The sequence below is a fragment of the Panthera uncia genome, assembly GCF_023721935.1.
Source record: "Panthera uncia isolate 11264 chromosome C1 unlocalized genomic scaffold, Puncia_PCG_1.0 HiC_scaffold_4, whole genome shotgun sequence".
NCBI classification, from domain to species: Eukaryota; Metazoa; Chordata; class Mammalia; order Carnivora; family Felidae; genus Panthera; species Panthera uncia.
Genome location: NW_026057585.1, coordinates 53,582,533 through 53,605,550, shown reverse-complemented (window position 1 = coordinate 53,605,550; position 23,018 = coordinate 53,582,533). Strand labels below are relative to the sequence as shown.

Here is a 23,018-nt window from a genome sequence, read left to right as displayed (position 1 = left end):
GCCATCTTTGTATGAAATGAGAAATCAGAAAAAAGAAATGAAAGGACTTAATTTTATAAAAATAAACATAGCAAAGGTAAACCAGAAACTAATGAATTTGGTTACCTACAGGGAGTAGGTAGAAAGAATGGGGCAGGGAATGACACTTCTCTGAACATACTTTTTTGTAAAGTTTTGGCTTTTGGAACATATTAATGTTTTACAGAGTTAAAGAGTGAAATTAAATAAAAAAAGATGAGAATATTTAAATTGAGTACAAACAGAAACAGGAGAACCTAACCACTTGAAATGAATAACTCTTCAAACAAACAACTAATCCAAGTAATGTGGAGAAAAAGGAACCTTTGTGTGCTCCTGGTGGGGATGCACACTGGTGCAGCCACTGTAGAAAACAGTGTTTTTGGAAGTTCTTCAAAAAGTTAAAAATAGAACTATCCTAGTATCTGGTAATCGCACCACTGGGTATTTACCCACCCCCCCCCCCCCCCCCCCGCATAAAAAAACACTAATTCAAAGGGATACATGTACTTTTATGTTTATTATAGCACTATTTACAATAGCCAAATTATGGAAGCAGCCCAAGTGTCCAGTGACTGATGAATGGATAAAGACGTACATACACATATACATACAGTGGAATATTACTCAGCCATAAAAAAGAATGAAATCTTGCCATTTGTAACAACATGGATGGGGCTAGAGAGTATAATGCTAAGTAAAATAAGTTAGTCTGAGAAAGACAGATACTGTATGATTTCACTCATATGTGGAATTTAAGAAACAAAACAAATGAGCAAAGGAAAAAAAGAGAAACCAAGAAACAAACTCTTATCTATAGAGAACAAATTGATGGTTATCAGAGGGGAGGTGGGTGGGGGGATGGGTGAAATAGGTGATAGGGATTAAGAGTACACTTATCATGATGAGCACTGAGTATTGTATAGAATTCTTGAATTGCTATATTGTACACCTGAAACTAATAAAACACTGTATGTTAACTATACTGGAATTAAAATTAAAAAAAACTTAAAGAACTAATCCAAGTAGTTTTGGAACAGTAATTTGACTATATACTGTCAACAGTATTATTAGTTGTCTTATTAAAGACAACAAAAGATTGCAAACAAATCTTGAGTGCTTTGCAGTTTTGTTTTTAGTAGTCCTATGAGTGCATGAATTCTGAAACTATTTTGTGTATGTGATAAGAATGAGCAAATGTGAAAATATATTGCTGCTGTTAGGAACCAAAGATCTAATGTTTGAGAAGAGGTGAGAATATGGAAAGAGGGAAGGCAAGGAAAAAACCTTTATCACTATGAACTCATGAATTTTAAAAAGGCCGACTAATAGAAGGAAGGATGGAGTTAGAAAATCACCACAGTATAATCACCTTAGTAAAAACTAAGTAAGGTAGACTATCTTCCCAGTGTGGGTGGGCATCATTCAATCTGTTGAGGGGCTAAATAGAACAAAAGTGGAGGAAGGGGGGATTGGTGCCCTGCTTGCCTGCCTGAATTGGGACACTGCTCTTTTCCTGCTCTTGAACTAGGATTTATACCATCAGCTCTCCTGATTATCAGGCCTTTGGACTTGAACTAGAATCACACTGCTGGCTTTCTTGGGTCTCAGGCTTGCAGATGGTAGATGGTGAGACTTAGCCTCTATAATTTTATGAGCCAATTCTTCCTAATCAATGTATCTCTATATATGCAAGTATTTATATATATACATATATATATATATACACACACACATATATATCTCATTATCAATACATTTTAATTAAGAATTATATCTATACCATTTTATTATCTTTAAATATTATATTTTATTAATACTGTATTATTATTATATTCTTACATATATATGTATCTGCTATTGGTTCTGTTTCTCTGGACAACCCTAACCTACACAATTGCCAAAACAAAATATAAAATGCTATGATCATTTAAAATTGATGTACAAAAGTGAAATGTTCAATTTAATTTAAGATTAAAAAAAAACCCAAGTCTTTAGAATGGCTTTACAGGATAATAAAAGAAATTTAAACAAGTGGAATAAATGAAGAACCCATTACTAAAGCTGGTAAATGGCTTTACTGACTAGGATTGAATAATTTTATGAGTGGAAAAAACAATCAGCAAGCCATAATTTTTATCTAATGAAAAATATCTTGGCTTGTCCTTAAGTTCACTAATTTTAGTATCTAGTCATGGAGTACCATACATAAATAACAGCGATCTTTAGAAATTAAAAATACAGGCAAATTCCTAAGTGAACCATAACAAGGGTTCTTGTTCCTCCCTTGCTACTTGAAAGCCCACCACTATGAGAGCTGTTGTTAAAAATCTGGATATAAGCAAATTGATGGGTTCAGAAAAATAAGGAAGGGAAGAAAGTATAAAAAGTTAGAGTAGCTTAAGAGGAGCTGATTGGGAGGAAAGCAAAGGTAAGTTTGGCTTCTTATGCGGTATTGCTGTTGTTTCAAAACATTTCCTCCTTCACTGCCTACTTTTACTCCTAAGTTTGTTACACTTTATATAATTATATCAGAAATTCATTTGGTTTCACAGGTATCTGCTTTCAAAATAAGATTATACATGATTCAAAAACTGTTACTTGCCACTTGCTCTCACTCTATGTCCTTTTGGACAATTTGAGATTTTTACATCTATATATCTTGCCAATTTAAAAAGACACTAAATAAGTTAAACAAAAAGAGAATGCTTGTCTCTCAATATCTAGTTGAGATTGATTTCACTGAGGAAATGGGAACTTTGCTTAGGGAAAGGAAGGAGTAGTAATTTACAACAAAAATATTTGTGGGACAGGGTACATGAAAAGATTTGGAGCTGGGGGAACATGGCTAGGAAAAGCAGCTAGTAAAAACAGACTAAAGGGGTACAATAACGTACGAGATGCCAAACAAAGAAAATTTCTTTGAGAAACTCTTCCCTTTGTCCTTGTTGTACTCTAAATGGCATTCAATTTTTGTATATTTTAACCTAGACTAATACTATAGTTCAGCTACATTATGAAAAAATAGACTTCTGGGGTTATAACCACAAATTACAACCCCGTTTGTATGGAAAATGCATTCTGAATTCCACTCAAATGATTTAAAAAACATTTTGAAACATACCTTATAACCTTTTTCTAAGTTTGGAAAGGTACGCGAACTTACAGCATAAGACCATAAGCTCCCAAAGGGTAGAAACTTCATCTTCTTCATCTTTACCCATCCATCACATTGTGTGGCACACAGCCCATATAGCAGAAAGGGTAAATGAGCTGAACATATGAACTACTTTGAAAATTTAACCCCCTATTCTGCTTAATTCAATTTTTCCAGCCTCACTGGATAGATGTAAGTATTCTTCCCAGAACATATGTGGAAAGTAGATTTTTGTAGATAATATCTTCATTCAAGGCAACACTGGCTGGCCAATATGAAAACAGTTGGATGCTGGCATATAGGTCCCCTAGGTTCCTCCGGATCCCTTACTCTGCTGGCTTCATTCATTGTGTTCCTAGCTCTTGAGCCAGATCTTTGTTAGGCATTATGTTCCCAGACAATGTATTACTTTTCCACCTATGTAAAATCTGAAAAGGGCATTTTCCTCAGTTTTACCTTAAGCTAGTCTCTTATTCATGGGCTTGGAAACTGGGCTCAATGAGTATTAAAATTAAGATATCAGATACCATGATCACATGAACACTGTAAAATACACCACAAAGTATTTTCTTCTTTGAAAAGAATACTTAGGGATGCCTGGGTGGCTCAGTCAGTTAAGTGTCAGGTCATAATCTCATGGTTTGTGAGTTCCAATCCCACACCAGGCTCTCTGCTGTCAGTGCAGAGCCTGCTTCAGATCCTCTGTCTCCCTCTCTCTCTGCCCCTACCATGCTCGGGCACGCACTTTTGTGCATGCTATCAAAAATAAATAAACATTAAAAAAAGAAAAGAAGAATACTTCAACTCAGATATAAACTTTTTTAATTTCTGCAAATAAGTTATTTCTCTTACATTATTACTTTTACAAATATGACCCTTTTCTTTCAAGACACATGTGTGTGTGGCACAAAAACAGACACTCAGATCAATGGAACAGAATAGAAAACCCAGAAATGGACCCACAAACGTATGGGCAACTAATATTTGACAAAGCAGGAAAGAATATCCAATGGAATAAAGACAGTCTCTTCAGCGAGTGGTGCTGGGAAAACTGGACAGCTGCATGCAGAAAAATGAACCTGGACCCTTTCTTACGCGATACACAAAAATAAACTCAAAATGGATGAAAGACCTAAATGTAAGACAAGGAAGCCATCAAAATCCTCGAGGAGAAAGCAGGCAAAAACCTCTTTGACCTTGGCTGCAGCAACTGCTTATGCAACATGTCTCCGGGGGCAAGAGAAACAAAAGCAAAATGAACTATTGCGACCTCATCAAAATAAAAAGCTTCTGCATAGCGAAAGAAACAATCAGCAAAACCAAAAGGCAACCGAAAGGGAGAAGATATTTGCAAATGACATATCAGAAAAAGGGTTAGTATCCAAAATCTATAAAGAACTTATCAAACTCAACACCCAAAAAACAAATCATCCAGTGAAGAAACGGGCAAAAGACATGAATAGACACTTCTCCAAAGAAGACATCCAGATGGCCAATTGACACATGAAAAAATGCTCAATATCACTCATCATCAGGGAAATACAAATCAAAACCACAATGAGATACCACCTTACACCTGTCAGAATGGCTAACACGAACAACTCAGGCAACAACAGATGTTGGTGAGGATGCGGAGAAAGAGGATCTCTTTTGCATTGTTGGTGGGAATGCAAGCTGGTGCAGCCACTCTGGAAAACAGTATGGAGGTTCCTCAAAAAATGAAAAATAGAACTACCCTATGACCCAGCAATTGCACTACTAGGCATTTATCCAAGGGATACAGGTGTGCTGTTTTGAAGGGACACATGCACCCCCATGTTTATAGCAGCACTATCAACAATAGCCGAAGTATGGAAAGAGTCCGGATGTCCATTGATGGAAGAATGGATAAGAAGATGTGGTATATATATACAATGGAATATTACTCGGCAATCAAAAAGAATAGAATCTTGCCATTTGCAACTACGTGAACAGAACTAGAGGGTATTATGCTAAGCCAAATTAGTCAGAGAAAGACAAATGTCATATGACTTCACTCATATGAGGAATTTAAGATACAAAACAGATGAACATGAGGGAAGGGAAGCAAAAATAATATAAAAACAGGGAGGGGGACAAAACATAAGAGACTTTTAAATATAGAGAACAGAGGGTTACTGGAGGGGTTGTGGGAGGGGGGATGGGCTAAATGGGTAAGGGGCATTAAGGAATCTATTCCTGAAATCATTGTTGCACTATATATGATAACTAACTTGAGTGTAAATTAAAACAAATTAAAAAGACACATGTGTATAATTATTTTAAAAACAACAAACTTACTCATCATTGTCTTTTGTTGTAGATTCCTTCCTTTCATTTAAACTGAGGTGATTCATTTTTTTCCTCTTTCCTATATACATACAGTAAAAAAGAAGAACATAAAGTTAAGGGAAAATTGTCAAGTTTTAAATAGAATTAGTTCGCCAAAGTTTAAATAGAAGCTAAAGGGGTAGACAAAAGGGAGTAGGAAAAGAAAAAGTATCCTGCAATTTGTTATGGGAAAAAAATCATTATTATGTAACTTTTCAATAGCTATTTTGTTTTTTTATTTTCAAATCTCCACCTCCCCCCCTTTTTAAATTTTAGAAAGAGTGCATGGGGGTGGGAGAGGTGGGGTGAAGGAGGGGCAGAGGGAGAGAGAGAGAGAGAGAGAGAAAGAATCTTAAGCAGGCTCTACACTCAGCACAAAGCCCCATGCAGGGCTCAATCTTATGACCCTTGAATCATGAACTGAGCTGAAATCAAGAGTTGGATGCTCAACCATCTTAAGCACTCAGGTGCCCCCCCCCCAATCTCTCAATTTTTTATTCATGAGGACATTATACAGGAAAAAGAATCTTTACTAGATGAAGGATACTTTCATCAGATAGTTTAATAAAAAACATTATTTTAAAGTTTCTAGTTTATATTATTTCACCCCTATTTTTTGCCTCAAAGTTAACAAGGGGTTGGTGCTATGCTTCTAGCTAGAAAATAGTGAGTTCCTAGTAATATCACAGTAAAATAAATTTGATATTAGGAATCAACGTACCTGATTTTAACTGCATATTGAAAAATGCATATTGATTTAGTAAATTCTTAGAAAGATCTGTGTGCTGGGTTGAAATGTAAATTTGATTTTACAGTTCTGGTAGAATATGATGTTTGCACTTATTAGTGGTCAATTACTATTATCATAGATAATATTAGTCATAGATAATTGTTTTATAGGCTCCCCATTTAGTTATTTTTTCCTACTGTACTGCATAGTACAGTAATCCATATACTATAAACGTATTTGATGTATAATAATACAATAATTTAAATACAACAATAATACAAACAATATTTGAGAACATATTAGCAAAAAGATTCTTAACGTCTTACATATACTGGTCTTTAATAAATGTTTGTTGAATGAATAAGGAAGCAAATAAATGAATAATCCAAACTTTTCACTGAAAAACAGTCCAGAGAAATCACTTTTTAAAACGTATAACTGGTAAAAAATAAATAAATAAAATAAAATGTAGAACTGGTGACAACCTCTACGTATTTTTATGCAGTTCCATTTGTTCAACAACTGGCACAAGAACTCTTACTCAACATTCTCATTATTTTCCTAAAAAAATTGTTTGATACAATCTACCATGAAAACCTAGCTCACATTCTCCAACAGAAATATAATGTGAGCCACTTATGTAATTCAAACTCTTCTACTAGTGAAATTCTTTAGAGGAAAAAAATAGTGAAATAAACTTTAATATTTCATTTAACCCAATATACACAACATACTATAATTTTAACACATAATAATATAAGATTATTAATGAGATCATTCATATTCTCTTTTTCACACCGTCTGATATCTGGTGTGTATTTTACACTTACAGCACATCTCGATTCTGATCTACCTTCTAAATGCTCTATACCTAAACATATTGGACAGTACAGCTCTATGTAATACTTCAGGAGGATCCAATACTTCCAGATGAAACCGAGTACACAGAAAACACAAAGGCAATTTCTTTACATTTTCAAATGTAATTTATTAACATATCAGAGTAGTCTGGAACGGACTTTCCAATGCTGGTTTACTCTTTTTTCTTCACTTAATTCTTATTCCATTACTCTTACTTGCTCCTATTACTAGAGGAAAAGCTCATTTTTACTTATACCAAATATACTTATACCAAAGTATACTTACTTTGGTAAGTAAGTTTACTTATACCAAATATACTTATACCAAAGTATATTTTCTATTCTCTGGTATTTATAACTTCACTAAGTTTGTTCAGAAACTGATGAACAATAATTTCCCTCATTATTACTTTGGATCTGCGGCTTCTTTCAAAAAAAATCATGTAACTAAGATATCTCAAAATAGTCTTTAAAATCCCAAAAAGAAAATCTTGTGATTCAGAAGTTGTGTTAAAGTACTAGTTATCTCTCTTGTTTATTAACTTTTTATTATTTGACTTGTCTATATCCCTAAATTCCAAATAGTAAGAGTTTATTTAACAAAGAATTAACGGGAAAAACAGTAACAATATTTTATTTATGATTTTAGAGAACTTTGAGGAAAAAGCCTATTAAAATCCATCTCTTTTAAAAAAAAAATCAAGCTAAAAATGTATCTGTTTTGTAGAAAACTACAAATGAAATTCCAGGATACACATTGAACCTTTATCTCAGAGAATCTTTGCCTCAAGGTTAATACTAGTTTCCTGAATTTTGTACTATGCTGTCTGCATTCAATAAAGCTCCAAAATTAAGTTATTGTTCCTTTAACTTGTAATTAATTTTCACATTTTAGCACCATCAGTCAATAAAGTTAGGTGAGAAATAGTAAAAGAATGCTTTATTTGAATTTTCACCAGGTGGTCAATGCCTGTTGAAACATTTTTATTATTGTAAGGGGATTAGATATCTTATCCTATAAAATGCAATCAATAGCATTAATCTCCATCTTCTCATGGAAGGACTTAATGCTTCTGATATACTTTCCAACTGTTAAATAGGAGGAGTTTTAATATCTCTAAGAATAACACTTGGACCAGTTACCAGAGACTGTTTAGACTCTAACATATCATTAAGAGTATTTCAGGGGTGCCTGGGTGGCTCAGTTGGTTGAGCGTTTGACTTTGGCTCAGGTCACGATCTCATGGTTCGTGAGTTCGAGTCCTGCTTTGGGCTCTGTGCTGACAGCTCAGAGCCTGGAGCCTGCTTCAGATTCTGTGTCTCCCTCTCTTTCTGCCCCTCCCCCACTAATGCTCTGTCTGTCTCTCTCTCAAAAATAAACACTAAAAAAATTTAAAAAAAAGAGAGTATTCCAGTTATTTAATGATTACTTCCTTGATTTCGTTTCATTCTATTAACAATGAACATATGTTAAAGAGCCACAGACTATAAATGGTCTTTTTCTTGCTAGGTTATACATAACAAACAGTTGTGTATGTGGCTCCCTTTAAAGGAGTTTCACAATACACTGATGAAAAATGTACCATCACTGAATCTGGACTATATTCAAAATTGTATTTAGACTTTCTGGTAAGGCTCAAGGAGCCCTTTCTCTAACCAGCGAAGATAACTTTCAACAGACCACAATGTTTAGAAATACAATCAATGACCTTAATGATAATGGCTAACACTTACACAGTATTTTTAGCACCAGGAGCTGATTTAAATGTTACGTATATAAACTATTCTGCAAAACTGAATTGGTCATTCTTATTCCCATTTTACAGATGAGGAAACAGAGGCACAGAATGACTACATAACTTATCCAAGGCCCTAAAGCTAGTAAGTGGCAGAGTTAGGATCTAAACCCAGTCATCTGGCTACAAAGATTGTTCTCTTAACCAGGATGCTACACTTATTTAAACAGGTTTAGGTTGGTATTATGCTGTTTCCAGATATGTACACTTTATAGTTGACATACATCTTAGGCATCATTTGGTCCCAAACCAAAAGTTATGAGTTGAGGAAAACCTTGACCCAGACAGGTTCAAGTGATTTGTCTAAGGTATTACACACTAGTTAGTAATTTTTTTCTAAAAGAGTTATTGCCAGATCAAGTTAGAGCCTGTAGGCTAAGAGGAAAATGAAATCATGTTATTCTTTTAGTTAACTGCATTATTATTATTAAACAAGAGTGGAGAGTGAGGAACCTCTTTAGAGGGTCAATTTATGAAAAATAACAATGCTAATGGTTCCTTTTTTAAAATTCAAAATACTTTTATTGAGTCACATGTATGGAAATATATTGTTAAAATATTTCCTATATTATTGAAAAGAAAGGTATCAATGAGAAAATCAATTGCTTTTTAGCTATTAAAACATTAATATTTGAGAAGCAGAATGGTAAGTTTTTAAAGCTTTCACCCAAATTAGACTCACATTAAGAAGCATTTGGCTCATATATCTCAAACTGCTCATCAGATATTTAAACTGATAATTTATCAGCTCCTTTGAAATACATATTGTCTGTCCCTTCTCCCACTTAAAAAGAAATCAGTCTTGCCAGAGATCTACCATTTGATTAGTCTTTTCAAAGAACCCGCTTTTGATTTTGTTGCTTTTCTTTATTATTATCTTATTTTCTATTTAATAGTTTCTATCTTTTACTATTTCCTTTCTTATATTTTGGGAGGTTCTATTTTTTTCCATCTTTTGGAGTTGAATGCTTGCCTCATGGGTTTTCAATCATTCTTCCTTCTTTTTTTTTAAATTTTTAAAAAATGTTTATTTATTTTTGAGAGTCAGATAGAGACAGAGAATGAGCAGGAAAGAGGCAGAGAGAGGGAGACACAGAATCTGAAGCAGGCTACAGGCTTTGAGCTGTCAGCACAGAGTCTGATGCGGGGTTTGAACTCACAAACTGTGAGATCATGACCTGAGCCGAAGTCAGTTGTTTAACTGACTAAGCCACCCAGGCGCCCCAATCATTCTTCCTTTCTAAATATATGCATTTATAAGTATAAAATTTCCACTAAGAACTGTTTTAGTATAATGCAGTATTCAGGTGTAAATTTTTCCTGTAAGTTTTCTGTTTTCATTATCATTCCATTTTAAATATTTTATACCTTCCTTTATGATTTTTCTGAACAATGAATTATTTAGAAGTTTCCAGGTTTCCAAACACGTGGGCTAAAAATTTTTAGAGGGCTGCCTTTTTATTATTGATTCCTAATTGCATGAAATTTTCGTCAGAAAATTTGATAGCAATTTTTAGTATGTTGAGACTTATTTGTGACTCCAAACTGGCTATATATTTTTTTTGGGGGGGGAGGGGGAGGTAGGGGCAGAGAGAGAGAATCATATGCAGCCTCTGTGCTCAGTGTGGGGCTCAACTTGGGGCTCGATTTCACGACCCTGAGATCATGACCCAAGCCAAAATCAAAAGTTGGACACCCAACTGAATAAGCCACCTAGGTGCTCTCAAACTGGCTATATTTTTGTTAAAGTTCTGTCATGCTTTATCATGTGTGAGGTGTGTGTGTTTGACCACAGTTTGTTAGATCATGCTTGCTAGCTGTGTTCAAATTGTTTACATCTGTCCTAAGTTTTTTATCTATTTCATCAGTTTCTTAAACTATTTTTTAAGTTTATTTATTTATTTTGGGAGAGAGAGAGAGAGAGAGAGAGAGAGAGAGAGAGGGAGAATGGGGGGGGCAGAGAGAGAGGGAGAGACAGAATCCCAAGCAGGCTCCACACTCTCAGTGTGGAGCCCATGTGGGGCTCGAATCCAGGAATCATGAGATCATGACCTGAGCTGAAAACAAGAGCCAGACACTTAATTAACTGAGCCACCCAGGTGCCCCTGAAAGAGGTAGTTTAAAATCTACTATGATTTGGGATTTGTGGGTCTCTCCTTATAATCCTGTCCCATTTTGTTATGTTTTGTTTGAGTTTTTGTTTTAGATGTACATAGTTTCAGGATTCTTTTTCTGATAGTGACTCTTCCCTTCTCCCACTATGTAAAGAGTTCTATTATCTTCAATAAAGCTTTTTTGCCTTAAAATCTATTTTGGTCTATATTAATATTCTTATGCCAACTATAACTTTTTTTCAAGCCAATATTTGCTTTGTTTTCTTAAACATCCTATATCTTTTCTTAAAACATAAATAAAGATATTAATAAAAACAGTTAAAATACGTGTTGAAAACTTAAATACATGTCAGGCACTGTTCTAAGTGCTTTTTGTATATGAATTTATTTAATTCTCACAACAATCCTAGGGTAGATATTATTACTTTCCCCATTTTACATGCAAGTAAACAAAAACTCAATTATAAAGTCAATTAACAGATATTCTATCTGCTCCCTAAAAATTACAAGAATCTTAAAGCACTTTAGCTTCTTCCTGCTCCCTCATCAATATTCCATGCTATCACAGTCTATTATTTGTTTTTAACTCCATCTCTCAAATTGTCTTTTGCTTTATGGTCAGTGGAGTTTGTAGTCACATTTTTATAATTAGATTTATAATTAGATTTACCACCAAGTTTGCTAATTTATTTTTTCACCATTGCTCTTTGCAGTCCATTCCTTTACTGGAGGCTCAGTTTGCTTATGTAAGTACACGTTTTAGTAGTCCTTTCAGGGAGTACGTGTGAATGGTAAATTCTTTCTGACTTTGTCTGAAAAAAATCTTTATTTCATCCTCAGTTCCTGAATAAAAAAAATCAGCTGTGATTTTTAGTTGGTATCATTCTACTTCCTGTTAGAATCTATTGCTATAGATGAAAAGTCTACTATCAGTCTGTCATTCCCTTGTAGGTTAGATGTCTTTTCTTTGGTGGCCTTTAAAAGTTTCTCTTTGTCTTTGATGTTCTGTAGTTTTACCATGATATGACTAGGTAAGGGTTTGTTTTAATTCATCCTGCTCAAACTAAGCATGCTATTCTAACCTGGAAATTCTCATCTTTCCTTAATTGTGAAATTGAAATTATAAAAAAAACCCTGATGGTCCTTTTATCTTAGAATACTGCCTCAGCCCCATTCTCCCTATTTCCTCCTTGTGGAACTCCTATTTGACATATGTTGGAGCTTCTTATTTTATTCATCATTTCTTTTCATCGTTTTATCATATTCTCCATCTCTTTATCTCTCTGTGCTATTACACTGCTACAGTCTGGCTGATTTCTACAGATCTACTGTCTAATTCACAAGGACTTTCTTTGACCATGCAAATTTGTTGTTTATCCTTCCACTCAATTATTAAATACTAAGTCTGATGCATCCTTCCTCTTCACCGAAAACATAATAGTTTGGAGAAATTTGCTAAGGAGTAGGGGAGGGCAGCAATATAATGATACAGACACATAAACATATATAACAGTGAGAAACATATACAATGATAAGTAAATAAATATACATATCTCAAAAGTATAAACTGGAATCACTCACCCTATTTTTGGCCCACATGTAGAATCTATGCAGAGGGAAGACTTAGAAACAGATCTTTCTTTCTTTTAGAAGTACAAATAGATTTAAATTTAGTATTAAGTCATCTGTTCACATAGTACATAGTTCAAATGTATATAGAAAGTACTTAGAAATACCCAGAGGAAGGGGTGCTTGGGTGGCTCAGTTGGTTAGGCATCTGACTTGATCTTGGCTCAGACCATGCATGATCTCACAGTTTGTGAGTTTGAGCCCCACATTGGGCTCTACGCTGACAGCACAGAGCCTGCTCGGGATTCTGTGTCTCTTTGTTTCTGCCCCTTTCCTGCTTGCACTCTCTCTCTTTCTCTCAAAGTAAATAAACTTAAAAACAAAAAAAGAAAAGAAAAGAAATACGTAAAAGAAGAGTATTTTAGGAGGAAGAGTATTTCAGGTTGAGAGACATGCAAGTGCAATGACCTTGTGGCAGGAAGCAGTTTGACATGATTGATTAATAGCAAGATAGTAAGAGTGGTTAAGGTAGTGTAAACATGGGAAGGGTAGTAGAAAATGAGATAGACGAGGTGGTCAGGTATTAGATGATATATGGCCTTAAAAGTCATGATAAGGTTTTGAATTATATCCTAAGTGTGATGGGAAGTGAATTGCACCTAAAACACCCTTGAAAATGCTATTTAAATAAAAGAGCTTATTTAAGTTGCACCTTATGTTTTGTATAATATTTAAAAACTGAGAATTGTTAATAGAAGTTATGGGATCATTTGGAACTTAAATTACTTCATAAGAGTCAGACTTTCTTATTTCTAAAATGTGTATAAGATGACATATCAGGATGAGCAATGTAATGATTACAAATGACATAATGTGATATAAGATCCTAGAGAATTCTATTTTTAGACTTTTGTATGTGAGATATATATATCAAAGAATATATAAGACATATATGTACAGTTTAATGAACCAGTATAACCACCATGTAAGTTAAGAAATAGAATATTACCAGCACCCCAGGAACCCTTGCTGTATGACTTTTTAAAAAAGAGCTTACTTAGTACTATAATCTGTGATAATTATCCACTTAAATGTCAACTGGGATCACGTGACCAGTCTTTTTATAGGCAAAAGGAATGTTCCCTTAAGTCCATATTTAATTTCAATATGGAAATTGAGCAGGTATCCACTTAAAATCTATTCACATTTCAGTATGGTGATGTGCCATCTTTAAGGCACTAATTTTTAATTTTAAACAAAAGATATATCAAGTGTATTAAAAACAGATAGAGCTTGAAGAAAATGTATACATCTTCATACATTTTTGTGAAAGCAAACCTAATAGTAATAGCTTTAAGATAAAAAGCATTTGATTAAAGTAAAATAAAAGTCATTCAAAAGTTTAAGATCTTATTATAGGTTTCATTACAACAAATTGGGTAAAATGAGATTTCTTTGTTTCTGTGTGGCTTCTAGTATATTCTTAGCACTCAATAAATGTTAAACAATAAAATATGAATTAGGCTAATCACAGCACATCTAAAATATATTTTATTAAATTTGAGCCTACTTAGAATTTTATATTACAGAAACTTGACATGTTACTAATTCATGACTTTTTGTAATATTAAAAATTAAACCTATGAAATCTAGATTCATATATCTTTAAAAAATATTTTAGCAATAAACTACCAGAGAACAAGAAATATGCATGGCCAAAATTAACAATATTTCAAAATAAACAATTTCATAGTAAAATTAGGCTATCCTCTAGTGGAAAACTGCAATTTTTTTGCAAATCCATTTAAAATAGCGAAGGAAAAGAAGGGAATGAAATATAATAAATAAAAGCAAGCTATATAAAGATAAACGAAATGTGAATAAAACTAAACGGACAACATGAATAAAAATAACATTTAGAGGTATCTCTCTTAAACTGTAGTGCAGCAGTACCTGAATTATATGCCCTTTAATTTATGCACATGATGGATAGCTTGTTAAGGGGTGTATCTGTAACCACTGTAATTGATAGTAGCTGAAGGCAGTCAGACCATAATTTCTGTTTAATGGATGGGACAGTAAGGGAACAAAGTCTGCAGTAGCATTTTAAAATAAGTGCCTAGAAAGTTTACATTTATGTCCAAAGTAGTACCTATATTCTAGCCTTCTTTATGTTGAATTCTTTAAGAAAAATCAGCTGCAGCAAGATCCATATATTATTAAATAAAAATTCTGATTTAGCCAATAAGTAGAAAAATATTACAATAAATGGAAAAGAATGTTCAACTAACCATTTGATGGTTCACTTTTGTGGTCTTGTTCTTTAGAGCTTGCAGGAGAAGCAAATGGGCTCATTTGACAAGTTCCAGTTGTTGGAGAGTAAGTTGTAATACTGTTCTTCCTTGTGATTTTTGAAGAATCAAATGACTGAAAATAAATATTAATTTGAGACAAAAATACATTTAGTTGAGAATGTCTTTTAAACTTGCAAAATTCAAACCAGTATGATTTTCCTTGATCTTTCTTTTCAGATTTTAAATATACTCCATTACCACCTCCAAAGTGAACACTATTTTTTCAAGTTTTGTAGCTATTTCAGGTCTCCACACTAATTAGGGCATCTCAACTTGATATTTATGAAATTTTAATATTAAAAATTTACTACCATCTGAGATGGTATTTCCAAACAGTTTAGAGATGACTGACTCTCCCAATTATATCCTGACTTTTGCCGTCTGCTGGACCTGAAGTATAATTATGGGGCTAGGCCAGGGAAACTGTCATAAGTTTCTCTTAGGAAAATCCACAAGGAAGTCCTAGGAAGGATAAGTGCTGTCTTAAACCTTCACAAATTTGCTCTGACACAGTGACTTGTCTTAAGGATAACCAAAATAATGTTCAAACAATTGAGTATGGCATTTAAGGGCCTTGAGAATTTGGTCTATCCTATGCAAATCCTCTCTGCAGCTTTCTCCTCTGTGTTCCCATACACCTTGCACATAGCTCTTACTGGCGATAGTAAATTTTATTTATTTTATTTTTGAGAGAGAGAGCACCCATGTGAGTAGGGGGGATGCAGAGAAGGGACAGAGAAGAGGGGGAGAGAATCTTAAGTACGCTGGAACTGGAGCCTGAAGCAGGGCTCAATCTCATGATCAAGAGTTGAGTGCTTGGGGGTGCCTGGGTGGCTCAGTTGGTTAAGCATACAACTCTTGATTTTGGCTCAGCTCATGATTTCATGGTTCCTGAGGTCAAGTCCCGCATTGGGCTTTGTGCTGACAGCAGAGCCTGCTTGGTATTCTCTCTCTCCCTCTCTCTCTGTCCCTCACGTTCTCCAAATAAACTTAAAAAAAAAAAAAATAGCCAGCCTAAAATAATCCTTATATTAAAAACAAAGGGGTTGGGTGTTTAACTTGTTGAGGCCAGTCATACACAGAGTGTTGGGATACTGAGGCTTTTCTTTCCAGGAAGCAGATTTATTTGTGCCAACACAGGCTCAGCAGGCTAAGACCCCCAAAAGGCTGAGCCCTGAGTGCAGCGGTGTGTGTGTGTGTGTGTGTGTGTGTGTGTGTGTGTGTTGCCTTTTGTACAATTTTTGCTCCTTTGTCTTCCATATATGATAACACACAGGCCGATTGGGCGGTCCATGTTAGAGTCAAGAGGAATGTTGCGCATGAGCACAGAGCCAGGCTGTCTTCCCTTGTCTTGAGGTTTTTACCACATTCCTTAGGGAGGGGCTCAACCACAAACTGACTAAGCCACTCAGGTACCCCTGGAGACAGTAAATTTTAATAATTGTTTACATTTCTGTCTGCCCCATTAGAATTTGAGTTCCTGAAAATAAATGTCATTTCTTCATCTTTGTACCCTAGAACTCAAAAATGTGTGGATGAATGAATGATGTAAAAGGAACAGTCCAGTAACCTTGGCTAAGCCACTCTACTTTGAATACATTCATTTGTTCATTTGTTCTCATCTAATGTGAAATGACCCCTGTAGTCTCAGTCACTTAGACTATGCACATTTGGGCCTCAGCTCATTCTGTGATCTAGCTGGAATGCCCTCTTTCTTATCTTCCCCAAGATCTAGTCTTTCTTTTGTTTAGGTCCTCATTTATGATCCACTTCCTCCCGACACCCATTATCACACTATTAACTGCTTGTTCTTCTGAATTCCCTTTAAACTGTTTTCTGTAATGCTTACTCATCACCCAGCACTTACTAACTAATGTGTACAAAGAAAGAGAACAAATTGTTCTCTGAACAAACAGCAGAGAAGAGGTCTTAGCAGTAGCAAAGGTGTTACCAAAAACTGAGAGGAAAGGAAAAATCAAGGTGGGCTGCAGTAATCTTACAGGATTCTTGTAAGGAGGAAAGGTGAAGTTTAGATAAGTGAAAATAAAGGTACGAAAAACCTGAAATCTGGAGGTGATACAGATGGCATAGGCTGGATTGGGGGCATAACAAAGTCTGAAAGCTTATGATGTTGCCAACATTGTAGAATTAAACTTTTGTTTGGTAGCTGACCTGAAATAGTTACATAATTCTTCATTGTCAACTGTTCTTTATTTCTAAGACACTATGGCAGAAATAGTGGCTGTATCACCTTTTTCAATAATCTTGGTATTAGTTCCAGTGTCTATAGCATCAGTTTTTGTTTTTGTTTTTTTACAGTTAAGGTTTTATATGATAAATACTTTTTTTGTATTGGGGGAACAAAAGGCATTCCATTCTTTATTTTATGTATCCATAGTAGCTACAAATATAACTAATACCTTTTTTAAAAATCAAACTATAATATCAAGTTATGACTCTAAAGCAATCTTTTTTGTAAGGTGAAAAGGTTTTAAGTCTCTTTATCAGGTGGTTATTATTACCACTCCACCTTGAGTTTTCACCTGTTTATATGTATTCAGTCATAAACTATGACATTTATCCAATTCTACCCTACCTTTCCAAGAATTTATTGCCCAGAACTATTTCACTGTGTATGTACAAGAAATGAAAGTCACTACCCTAATGTACATTTATGTCTATCTGTTTTCCTATTTTACCAAAAATTATTTTTTCCAATTGCCAAATATCTAAACATTACAACTATAGATCATACATTTCTCCTTGAAAACCATTTTCTAGCTTTCATAAAATAAGTCTTTGTGTGCATACGTGTGTGTGTGTGTGTGTGTGTGTGTGTGTGTGTGTATTTTTTCCCCTCACCTTAAAATACTGAGGCTTCTCTTCTGCTTTCTTTTTTTTTTTTTTGGCCATCTGTGTTGGTTAAAAGGAAAAATGTCTGTCTACAATTACTATACAAAGAGGGAAAAATGAAAATCTACTGTCCCCTACTATCCCACTAAATATTCTTCAATAAATAACACATTTTTATATAACTGACTATGGATACACATAAGGGCATAATCTTACCTCTCTAAGATTTTTTTTCCTCTTAAAGTTTTACCAAGGTCCTCTAACTTTAAAACCCTGAAGATGCTTAAAAGTGATCCTAGAGCCCACCTAACCCACACCAAGAACAGTTAAGAAGGTTGGGATTTCAGGGAAGACTGAGCTTCTAAACGAGAAGTTCAGCATTCTTTCCACTCAGCAATAAGGAGGGCTAGCTACCAGATACTGTAGAAAACAAAGAAAGAAAAAGTGAGAAGCCTAGATTTAGCTAGAGAAGGGAAAGAATTCAGGATGTGAATAAAATTAAGGAAAGAGAAATCAATAAGTCACAATTCTATAATAATTTATAACTGCTTGTAATATTTAGTGAGTCCTTAGAGATATTTCACACCACTATTAAGAAAAAAATTCTATGATCAGCCCAAATACCACTGTACTCTTTGTAAAGAGGTCAAACCTTGTATGTTAGCAAAACTAAAATTTGGGCATTGATTTTTCTGTCCAAAAAAAAAAAAAAAACAATGAACGTTCACTTCATAATTTCAAATATATGACATTCTCCTTCAATATCTTTCACAAATTGTAACTTGCTTTGTCACTTTGTTTAAAGCATAGTCTACCAAAAAGGTGCCTGTATTTCATTGATTTTTACCTATTATAAACCATCTGGAAAGTACTAACTAAGGGTTCTTTTAGGATGAAATATGATGGAAAGGATCTGCTATTATTATTATGAACTACTAGCCTATGCTATCGGTGAAATATTTAAAACCCAGGTACTGTAGGTATGTGGGCAACCAGAAACAAAAGAAAAATTAGGGCAACTAAAGAGAGGTAATTCTTTATAACCTTACACTGGTTAATTAGGTCATAGGAATGTCACACCTAAGACATTATTATGCATTACTAGTACTATTATGGAATTTATATTAAAACACTCTAAATACTAGCTCTCTCAGGGACTTTTCACAATTTGGGCCTAGGGTTCCTAGAACAGTCACAGAGATCAACTAACTTCTTATCAGCTGCCACAATTATCATCCTTAATGGTTCTAATAATGTTGGGGTTTTGTTGTTATTTGTAATAGTAGTTATGAAAACCAAAGCATTTGGCACTAACCTCCATGATCTTCCAGGGACAGCAGGGAAAGAATATAACCAATATATTAGATCTGTGGTGATGGAAACATTCTATTTCTTGATTGGATGTCTGACACACAGGGGTATACATTTGTCAAAACTCACTGGATTGTCCACTCAACATCTGTGGATTTCATAATAGTTAAATTTTATTTTGATAAAAAAAAATTTAATAGGAGGGGCGCCTGGGTAGCTCAGTCGGTTAAGCATCTGACTCTCGGTTTTGGCTCAGGTTTGGCTTCGTGGTTGGCTTTGTAGGTTCGAGCCCCATATTGGACTCTGTGCTGGCAGTGCAGAGACTGCTTGGGATTCTCTCTTTCTGCCCCTCCCCCACTCACACTGTCTCTCTCAAAATAAACTCAAAAATATTTTAATAGGAAAAATAAAACATTGGCTTCAAAAGGTGATACACTGGAGTTTCTATTTGTGTTCATTATTGTTCCACAATTTAAAAATGTTAAAATATTAATTAAAAAAATTTTTTTAACGTTGATTTATTATTGAAAGAGAGAGTCAGAGCGTGAACAGGGGAGGGGCAGAGGGAGAGGGAGACACAGAATCCAAAGCAGGGTCTAGGCTCCGAGCTGTCAGCACAGAGCCCGATGCGGGGCTCAAACTCACACACTGCGAGATCATGACCTGAGTTGAAGCTGGACGCTTAACCAACTGAGCCACCCAGGTGCCCCTAAAATATTAATTTTAATATTAAAGATAACACTGTTCTGTTATTCTCTTGCACTATAATCCTCAAGAAGATTTTAATGAAATGTTTTCAAGGCTGTTTCCCATCATTCCTTCATAAATCCTCATATTCTTCAGAATATAAAGTGAATTTCACCTCAAATATATTTTTGTCTGTTTATTGAAGTATGATTTACATACATTAAAATGCACAGAGTTTAAGTTTTCAGCTTAATGAGTTCTGATAATTGTATACTCCAATGCAAGTATCATCCAAGATAGACAACATTTCACCATCTCAGATTTCCTTGTACACCTGTCCACTCAATTTCCACTCCCTAGCCCAGAACCACTTTCTCATTCCTATAATCCAGATACTTCTACCTATTCTTGAACTTCATATAAATTAAGTATGTAACTTTTGTCTTTGGTTTCTTTTGTTCAACATGTTTTTAAGATCATATACATTGTTGTATGGGGTTATAGTGTGTTCCTTTTGATTGCTGAATAGTACTCCTTTGTATACCTATCTGTTCTTTCCTTGATATCTTCCTCTCATTACTGAACAGCAGAAGACTGTGCTCCCGTGGGCTTTGGTGACCCCCATTACCAGGGTGTGTTTATTCGATGGTTGATTTTGCTGTACTGGGTACTTCCTTTCCTTTCCACTATACTTTTGCTATATGCTGATCCTTTACCATTCCTCTTTCCCCCAAACAAACACAATGAACAAATAAAGACTTATTGGTGCTCAAAAAAAAAAAACAATACTAAAGAACACACAACAATTATTGCCCCCCCCCACACACACACACACACTTGTCTAACAAGAGAGTTCCAAATATAAGAAGCAACAACCGGCAGAATTGAAAGGAAAAATAGAAAATCCAACTATAGTACCACTTTCAATAACAGATAGACCCACTAGACAGAAAATCAGCAAGAAAACAGAAGCCCTGAACACGACTATATACAAACTCGACCTAGCAGACATCTATAGAACTCTCCATCCAACAACAGTGGAATATACACCCTTCTCAAGTGCACATGTAACATCTGCAAAGACAGAAGATATGTTAGACCATTAAACAAATCTTAGTAAATTTAAAAAGACTGAAATCATGTAAAGAATGTTCTCTGATCACAATGGAATTAAATTAGAAATTCATAACAAGAATATTTGGAAAATACAAAAATATGTGGAAATTAAACAACACACTCCTAAATAACCAATCCAAAGGGAAATTAGAAAACACATTGAGAAGAACAAAAATGAAATACAGTGTATATAAAAACTTACGGGATGCAGGGGCGCCTGAGTGGATCAGTTAAGCGTCCAACTTCAGTTCAAGTCATGATCTCATGATTTGTGTTTGAGGCCTACATCAGGCTCTGCACTGATAGTGCAGAGCCTGCTTGGGATTCATTCTCTCTGTCTCTCTCTCCCCCCCACCCGCCCCTGCTCCCCTCTCTCAAAATAAATAACTTATGTGTCGTTGTTGTTGTTGTTTTAAACCTATGTGAACTTATGGGATGCAGAGAAAGCAGTATTCAGAGTCAGAGGGAAATTTAAACAGGTACACTACAAAAGAAAGAAGCTGGGGTAGTTGGCTGGCTCAGTTGGTAGAGCATGCAACTCTTGAGGTCGTGTGATCTTGAGGTTGTGTGTTTGAGGCCCATGTTAGGCATAGAGATTACTTAAAAAACAGGAAGGAAGGAAGGAAGGAAGGAAAGAAGGAAAGAAGGAAGGAGGAAAGAGAAACTCTCAAATCAATAACCCAAACTTCTACCTTCAGGAACTAGAAAAAGAGCAAACTAAACCCAAAGGAAGCAGAAGAAAAGAAGTAATAAATATTAATATTAAAAAGAAAACAAGTGAAATAGACAATAAGAAGATAGTGAAGGTCAACGAATCCAAAAGTTGGTTCTTTGAAGAGACAACAAAACTAGCTAGACTGACCAAGAAAGAAAAAAAAGAAAAAAAGAAGATTAGAATTACTAAAATCAGGAATGAAGGGGAGATATTAAAATCAATCTTGGAGAAATAAAAGGAGTTAAGGGAGTACTATAAACAACTTTATGTCCACAAACTAGAATAGCCTAGATGAAATGGACAAATTCCCAGAAATACACAACTTAGCAAGACTAAATCATAAAGAAATGGAAAATCAGAATACATCAACAGCAAGTTGATGGATCAATTTATTGGAACAATATTCAAAAAGCTTCTAACAAAGAAAAGTCCAGGACCAGAGAGCTTCACTGCTAAATTCTACCAATATTTAAAGAAGAATTGATATCAATTCTTCTCAAACTCTCTCCAAAAATAGGGAACAGTTTATAACTCATCCTATGAGGCCAGAATTACTCTGATATCAGAACCAGGCAAATATATCACAAGAAAAGAAAACTATAGACCAATATCCCTTGTGAATATAGATGCCAAAATCCTCAACATACTGGCAAACTGAAACAAGACGTGAATAAAAAGAATTATACATTATGACCAAGTTGGATTTTGCCTGTGAAAACAAAATTGATTTAAACCAATCAATGTAATACATCATATTAATGGAATAAAGGGGAAAAAACCCACGTGATCATCTCAACAACAACAAAAAACATTAGAAGACAGATTAATGGCGAATTTTATTATGGGTAGATCAGGCTGATAACCCCTGAACCCAATAATCAGATCATTTTGTGCTCCTGAGGGGATGCAAATAGGAAGTACATAGATTATTGATGAACTATTCTTATAAAAAATTTGAACCAGAATCTAATCAAGCCTCCAACTTTAACTGCAAGTTTTACAGGAAATATGAAGAATAGAGAAATCATTTGAAGGACACTACAAGAAAAGAATCAACTAACTCCAGAATGTGGAATATGCTTATAAAACACATACGTCAGTTTTTTCAAAATAAATTACTGTACAAAAAAAAAAAAAAAAAAGAAGGTGAAGTTTAACAAGATTTAAAAATACTTAAGATCTATAAGAAACATTACAATGTATAAAACTTGTTTGGATCCTCATTTTTTTTTTTAAGTTCTATTTATTTTAAGAGAGAGAGTGTGTGAGCACACTAGTATGTGTGCAAGCAGGAGAGGGGCAGAGGGAGAGGGAGAGAGAGAATCTCCACGCTCAGCTTGGAGAGGGAGGGAGGGAGAGAAGAAAGTAGATTTGAACCAGATCAGTAAG

At 34.7% G+C, this 23,018-nt stretch overlaps 1 protein-coding gene across 1 annotated transcript in view; it reads right to left on the bottom strand.

Annotated features, from left to right (window-relative positions):
* The window catches only part of ITGB3BP (integrin subunit beta 3 binding protein), a 71,382-nt gene that overhangs the window by 24,717 nt on the left and 23,647 nt on the right, over window positions 1-23,018 (bottom strand). Inside the window, exons 4-5 of the mRNA XM_049618869.1 lie at window positions 14,885-15,020; window positions 5,495-5,564 (exon numbers count right to left, since the gene is read on the bottom strand). Coding sequence (XP_049474826.1) covers window positions 5,495-5,564; window positions 14,885-15,020 — 206 coding nt within the window. The remainder of the gene's footprint in view (window positions 1-5,494; window positions 5,565-14,884; window positions 15,021-23,018) is intronic.